General features: G+C 34.0%; 1 protein-coding gene across 13 annotated transcripts in view; it reads left to right on the forward strand.

The window, feature by feature from the left end:
- The first annotated feature begins 3,321 nt into the window (after nucleotides 1-3,321).
- Nucleotides 3,322-7,237, forward strand: part of LOC125678127 (breast cancer type 1 susceptibility protein homolog) — a 17,708-nt gene continuing 13,792 nt past the window's right edge. For 6 of the 13 annotated variants that reach the window (XR_008800308.1, XR_008800307.1, XM_048916288.2 and 3 more), the window contains exons 1-4: nucleotides 3,342-3,588; nucleotides 4,158-4,282; nucleotides 4,442-4,494; nucleotides 6,311-6,455. Coding sequence is in view for 9 of the 13 variants with exons in the window: in XM_048916288.2 (XP_048772245.2) it covers nucleotides 4,447-4,494; nucleotides 6,311-6,455 (193 nt within the window). In the remaining 4 variants the exon portion in view is untranslated. Of the gene's footprint in view, nucleotides 3,589-4,157; nucleotides 4,283-4,441; nucleotides 4,495-6,310; nucleotides 6,456-7,237 lie in introns of those variants that run through there. The other 7 variants (XM_048916286.2, XM_048916290.2, XM_048916287.2 and 4 more) reach the window with 4 other exon arrangements.

A 7,237-nucleotide genomic window follows, 5' to 3' on the forward strand; every position in this document is an offset into this window, starting at 1 on the left:
TTAATTTGGCGCTCCATACTCTGGGCCCAAAATTGGAAATAAATTACTTTACTTTATTTTATCTACCGAGAGCTTGTTTTTTTTCATTGGAAATTCATTAGCTAAAAATAATATGGGAATATATTACTAGCCAGAGACATAAATGGAAGTTTCTGTTATGGCAAGCCCTTTTACTATTTATTCGTAAAATAAGATATCTCTTTAAATAAGAGAGATATCTCTTTTGGTTAAAGAGATATCTCTGTAAGTTAGAGAGATATCTTTGTACGCTTGGGAGATATCTCTTTAACCAAAAGAGATATCTCTTTAAACAAAAGAGATATCTATTTTGTTTAAAGAGATATCTCTTTACGCTTGGGAGATATCTCTTTACGCTTGGGGGATATCTCTTTCTCTTTGAGAGATATCTCTCAAAGCTAAAGAGATATGTCTCTCAAAGTGAAAGAGATATCTCTCTAGCGTAAAGAGATATCTCTCTATCAATGTAAAAAGAGATATCTCTTTAAGTTAGAGAGATATCTCTTTAAATTTTCAAGAAGAGATATCTCGATATCTCTTTAGCTTTTCCCCCGGTGATCATAATGACTTCTCCCTGTTGCATTGTTATTGAAATGATGTAACCCTATATTTTAACCAAGCAAAATACTTGTAGTGTTTAAATGGCGGGAAAGGATGAAGAGGTGGTTGGGGTAACATAACATTATCAAGTTGCCGAGAGACGAAATCTAGTCTAGCACGCATATTTCATCAATTTATTGTGTTTGTTTTTTTGTTACTTGTATACATTTCACTTCATGCGGTAAAAGCTAAATCTTCGCCCGGGATTGCAGCCATCAGGGTATTGCTAAAACGCGGAACAGAAAACGAAACGGAACGAAATTTAAGAATGAGAATGATTAGTGTAGATAAGATAACGGTAACAATCGAGAGGGGGGGGGGTCATTTTGATTAAAATCAACAATTTGGGAATTGTTTACAAGCGATCAAACAACTTTATCTTAAAATTTTACAACGTAAATTGATTAAGCGAATTTAGTTAAACGTTAGTATAAGAATTTACAAATCATTTTACGAGAATTTTGAAATTTCGGCATTGACAGAGGTGTTAGCGAGCAGTGACACCTATGGGTAGAAAATGATAAGAACACACGTGGTTTATACCCCCCTCCCCGTGGCAAAACGTCATTAACGCACATGTACATGTCTTTACACATAATACCGTGTATGTGCATGTGTGTACTTACAACAGGGGGTGCGATATGTATAAAACAATAATAATTCATTTTCTTATTTAGTTATCGCAGTCATGGAATAATATACCAGAATTTTTAAAATATTACCCAACATTGGAAACTTTTAAATCCGCTTATCTTAGAAAAAAATTTCATTCGGGAAATTAAAACCATATAGATTTGTTTTTGATTATTTTCAGTTTTATTTTTATTTGTTTATTTTGTTTTATTTTCAGTTTTAAATATGTAAATAGCATACATGTATGTATACAACATACCTTCATATACTATTTTATATTGTATCTGTATAATACTGTTGTCTGTATATATGTTTTCAGCACCACAATGTAAACTAGTTTTAAACTAATTGTGCTATCCTGTTGAAATAAAGGACATTATTATTATTATTATTATCTTATTTAGTCAACAAATTAAACATCTTGTATTTGATTTATTATTTTTTAACTAACAGGAGACTTAGTAACCGCAGCACTTCAATCCTAAATAGGGAGGACTTCTGGCAGTCAATTTCTAAACTAAATACTTGTATAGCTTAACATTTGGATTAATAAGGAGATGACTTTTAATTCCATTCAGGCCGGCATAAATTCTGTGTTAGCTTTTTAGTTATTTCATATATTATGAAATAAATCTGTTAATTCCTCTTACTATTGGTCGTAAACTTCACCCTAGTTACCATTGGTTTTGTTTCAATCTTTCTTTCGCGCTGTATCGATCTCTTCAGTTTCAACACTAATCCGCAGGATATCGGTAAATGTACGAACTTTCACATAGATTCATCCCAAATGAGGCAAAACTTTTTTCTACACCGGACCCGTGCGCTTTAAAATTTGATGTGATACATAAATGTATATTGTACCAGGTATAGAACTAAATTCAAATTCAGTTATCTTATACATATGTAGTTCGATTAAAAGCACGTTCGATTTAAAAAGGCTATGTTTGGGGAAAATAGTTCAAAAAATTATTTTATCTTTTACAATGTTGTTTTCGGGGGGTGTACATTTTATTCATTGGATGGGCTCTTAAAATCCTTTCTTACGATAACAGTCAGAATAAAGTAATAGGATTTGAAAGGGGGTTCAATTATAATTCAAGTCTTTTTCAGAATGTTATCTTATTCAGTCACTTTTTTCTTCATTTGTGAAACAACGTACTATCAAAATCGGGGGGGGGGGGGGGGGGGGGGGGTGACAAAGCCGGATGATGCCAACAGGCGCTTGCTTGATATTTTTAATAAAAAAAATTACTATGCAAATTATTAAGCAAGCGCCTGTTGGTACATTCATCCACAAAATACACCATGTAAAAATACATACACTCTGTAATAATGCATTAGTATGAGGTATCAATATGAAATGGAGAATTCTGAGGATGACTTCCTGTTCTCTCTGTAATTTCTGCATTCCTTGTTCACAATAAGCCTTTTGATTTTGCAAAATGCTGAACTCTTCATAACATTATTGCATAATATATTTTCCGTTTTCCGTTCCGTTTACCGTTCCGCGTTTTAGCAACACGCCAGCCAATCATGGTAAGATTTGCTTTGGCGGGCTTCCGTTTTAGGGAGATTTCCTTAAGTGAAGGAGATATCTCTCAAAGTATGAGATATCTTTCAGAGTAAAAGAGATATCTCTTTAAGTGAAAGATATATCTCTAATTGAAAGAGATATATCTTAAAGTATAAGAGATATCTCTCTAAGTGAAAGAGATATCTCTTAAAGTGAAAGAGATATCTCTAAAAGTAAAAGAGATATCTCTCTGAGTGAAAGAGATATTTTTCTAAGTGAAAGAGATATCTCTCTAAATGGAAGAGATATCTCTCTAAGTGAAAGAGATATTTCTTTTTGAGGGAGATATCTCTTAAGGTTAAGAGATATCTCTCATTTTAAAGAGATATCTCTTAAAATAAGAGATATCTCTTTAATTAAAAGAGATATATTATTTTCCGAATAAATAGTAAAAGGGCTTGCCATATTCTGTATTAGATACCCCAGCCCACCCCCACACCTGGCCCATCCCCTTCTTTCTGGAAACGCTCGGTTGTAACTAACCTAACGTACAAGTTATCAAAAACCGAACGCGACCATAACGTAAACAGAGTGAAAGTGGGATCATCATCAGGGATGCTTGAGGCCTACTTCACCTACTATCTAGATGCCGAACAACAATTTTACAACATCAATACTAGAGAAGTGACTAGTCTACTATCATATCTCGTATCGTAGCATACTGTGATGACACGTATGATATGAGCCTCTAAGGCACCCTCATTATGAGTGATAAAGCTGAACCTAGCCGCACGGCCGCAGGTATAGTCGGATGGTAGGACAGTGTAAGTGTACGAAGTGAGAGTTGATTCAATGAATAATCGTGTGAAATAAAGTTAATATAAAAGCTTTACCAGTTGTATCACTGATGTTAACGGGTTGACAGGAACAGAATGTTCGGGGTATCAAATACATTAAAAAGTACTAGTACTAGGCGCTAAAGAAACATACAATTATTAACTTGATTCAGTGTACTCAGGTCAGCGTATTACGATGTGACCGTGGAGACGAGCGAAGACCTATAACATCTTGCAACATGTTTAATGCGGGAAAGATAATGCGATCCATTTATTGTCGCAGACGATTAAACTTGTAAAGTGAGACATGGACTTGGAATGTTCACACCTTCTTTGATACTTATACTTCATATCTTATTTATAAGTTTATGATGAAAACTTAAAAATAACACATTTAAAACAGAAGCGCCACACCTTAAGTTAGAACTTACAAAATTCTTAAGTCAGAAAGTTATTGGCCGTGGACAAGATGGGTCATCATTTAGTACTAGATATCAATTATAAATGAACTTTGTCATGCATTTTACACTATTAAAAGTTTATACATGTAATTGCAGATTGGATTGTGTTCAAGAGTGTACAGTAGATGCCTCAAACTGAACCTCTATAACTGGCTATAGTTCAGCAAGATTTCTACAATTTTTTTATGACAGACTACCAAAATTTTGGTGTAAGCATATTGGTAAGTCTAAATGACATGACAATTGTGCATGCTCAGCAATTTAACCCCAAGACTTATATATATTTGTGTTAAATTATCTCCAGTAGTTTTGTCTTGATAATTGGTTTCTTTAGTAATTTTGTCATATGCTGTCTTCAGTTAAATTCACCTTCTTTTCAGTTGTGATGGATAGGGATCTCAGAGATTCAATCATCCATGACATTGATGAGCTGGTAAGTAAAAACTTTTGTGTTTTGTTTTTTAGGGGGGAGGGGGGGGGTTGATTCACAGGGTCAGGGTTACTGTTTTATAGAACAGGTTTAAATGCTAGTAGTTTAGATACTCTTTTTTTTTTATTACAACAAGATTGAAAATTGGGAGTCATATTGTTGTTTTTCTTTTCTGTCTAACATTCTGTATAAAACTTTAACTTTGCACATAACATTTGAATGTTGAGTTATAGGGCTCTCATATTTCATTAATTGCATTTCTTGCAACAAGACCTTCCTTTTGGTACCAAAGTTTTGAAATACTGACCTTGACCTTGGAGGTTGACCTACTTTTTAGGAGAGCTTTCATATTATTTATATAGATTTCTTATGACAAGACTTTATTTGATAATATGATTTTTACTTAGTGACTTTGACCTTGAAGTTGGGTCCAAATTTCAAATCATACAGCAAAGCTTTAACCTTGCTTTTAACTTTTGAATGGTGATAGGGCTCTTATACTTCACATGTGTCTTTCTTGTGACAAGAACTTTCTCTTGGTACTAAAGTTTTTGACCTTGTGATCTTTACTGGAGTTTGACCCACTTTTAAGAAAATGCAAATGTAGGCAGAATCTCCTGAACTATTAGAAGGATGGTTTTCCTATTTTGTATATAAATTTCTTATGACAAGACATTTTATATGATGCTATGATATTTCACCTTGTGACCTTGACCTTAAAGTTTAACCTTTTCAAAACTTTAACCTGGTAACTTTTGAATGGTGACTGAGTGATAAACCTCTCATATTTTATTTGTGAGAAGGCCTTTCTTTTGTTACAACAGTTTGTGACCATTGAGTTTGGTCTACTTTCAAGAAAAGTTTATCTAGGCAAAATCTCCTGAACTATTTTGTCAATGTGCATAGATTCCTTATGACAAGACCTTTCATTTGTGTCTGCGCAGTGTTTTACAAATGCTTCTTCTCCCATAAAACGAAGTCCTGCAATTTAATTACCCTCTCACTCTCGCAACAGAATTACAGGTGGATATTGTATCTTTGCTGTGTGTTTATGGGTTCATTGGATTTCTCTATGTATGAAATTTAAGCTGCAGTTTTAAGTGTGTAGCTTACCTGAATCAAAGGCTTATTGAGATTTTCTGATTGAAATTTGTCCATTGTCTATTCTTGTCATTGTAAACTTTTCACAAGGTTGTTTTCTTTTGAACCACTTGGCTAATTTCAACCAAATTTAACACAGCATCCTTTAGTGAAGTGAATTCAAGTTTGTTCAGATGAGGGGGATCATCCCCTTCCAAGAGAAGATAATCAAGAAATTGTAAACAGTAGGTTTTGGTCAGTTAAAATTTTTCTCTAGAACCACAGGACCAGAAAAGATGAAATTTATGTAAAAGCTCCCTGGCTTAGTGAAGAATCAAGTTTGTGCAAATCATGGTCCTTAGGAAAAATTTATTCTCCAAAGTAAAAGGGCCATGGTCAGTCTGCAATCTTCCTTAGGTAGTGCAAATTCAAGTTTGTTTGAATTAGGGTCTCGGGAGGTAGGCTGGAGCCATATTGGAATATATAATCTTTGAAAATATTATGCATCAAGATTAGAATGAAGATGTATACAAAAATGGGAAAGTCACTGAAATGAAAATGCAAGACAAGTTAGGATATCCTGAATTCCTGGATATTTTGTTTCTCTGACAAGGAGTGGTGACATTAAGCTCAGATAATGTATTCAAAGTTATTTTTGTGTGACTCTTGTAAATGCCAGCGAGTAGATTTTATTAGCATCCTACATATATGTATGTAATCATGTATTATTTCATCATAGTTGCAGAAGTTGACTGACAATGGAGAAGAGAGTTTATTGATAACAGCAAATGGAACTTCTCTTTATGTAACTGGATCCAAAAAAGGAAAGAAATTCCTTACAGTAAATCAACACATAGTGGAACAGTTTAAAGAATTCTGCTATGGTAAAACATGTAATTTATTTTATTACCTAATCCACTATATAAATTGATATTACATATATTTTTCTGTTTTCCAACCATAATCAGCAGAGAAAGGTACACACAATGAGCAGGGGTGAAACAATTCATCACGTGACTTACTATTACCCGATCACGTGACTTAATATTACCCAATCACATGACAAATTATTTCCCAGTCACGTGACAAACTATTGCCCGATTAGTAGATTAGGTAATAAAACAGGTATTTCATGCCTACTAGAGAAACAATCAAAACTATTGCCCTTCGTTAGTGGCGAAGACCCGAGAAACTGTTTCTCGGGTCTTCGCCACTACCTCGGAACAATAGTTTTGACTGTTTCCTTAGTAGGCATGAAATAATTGTATAATGGTCACCTGTTTGTCTGTAACTGCAGCAGTATTCGTTCAACATTATTCAAAGTTAGCATGGTGATTGCACACACATTGAAAATGTACACCTCATAGTTTTGCAGACTTAAAAAATTTTGTGTGTGGAAAGAACATTGTACAGTTAATTCTCGAATTATTGCCACTTTCATTATAACGCCGCATTTTTCTAAAAATGTTTTTCCTATTACATGTACTTAAAATTCTCGTCAAAATGCCAAATTCACTATCGCCATTTACCACGGTGTTTTTATTACAAAAGTCTATTTCAAAGTGTTTTAATTATCTTGATAAACCGCCATGGGTGCACATGATCAGTGATTCCGATAATTGGTCAATATCGCTCAACGGCGTACACCTGGACAGAAGGATCCCAG

Source organism: Ostrea edulis, chromosome 2 (assembly GCF_947568905.1).
Source record: "Ostrea edulis chromosome 2, xbOstEdul1.1, whole genome shotgun sequence".
NCBI lineage: Eukaryota > Metazoa > Mollusca > Bivalvia > Ostreida > Ostreidae > Ostrea > Ostrea edulis.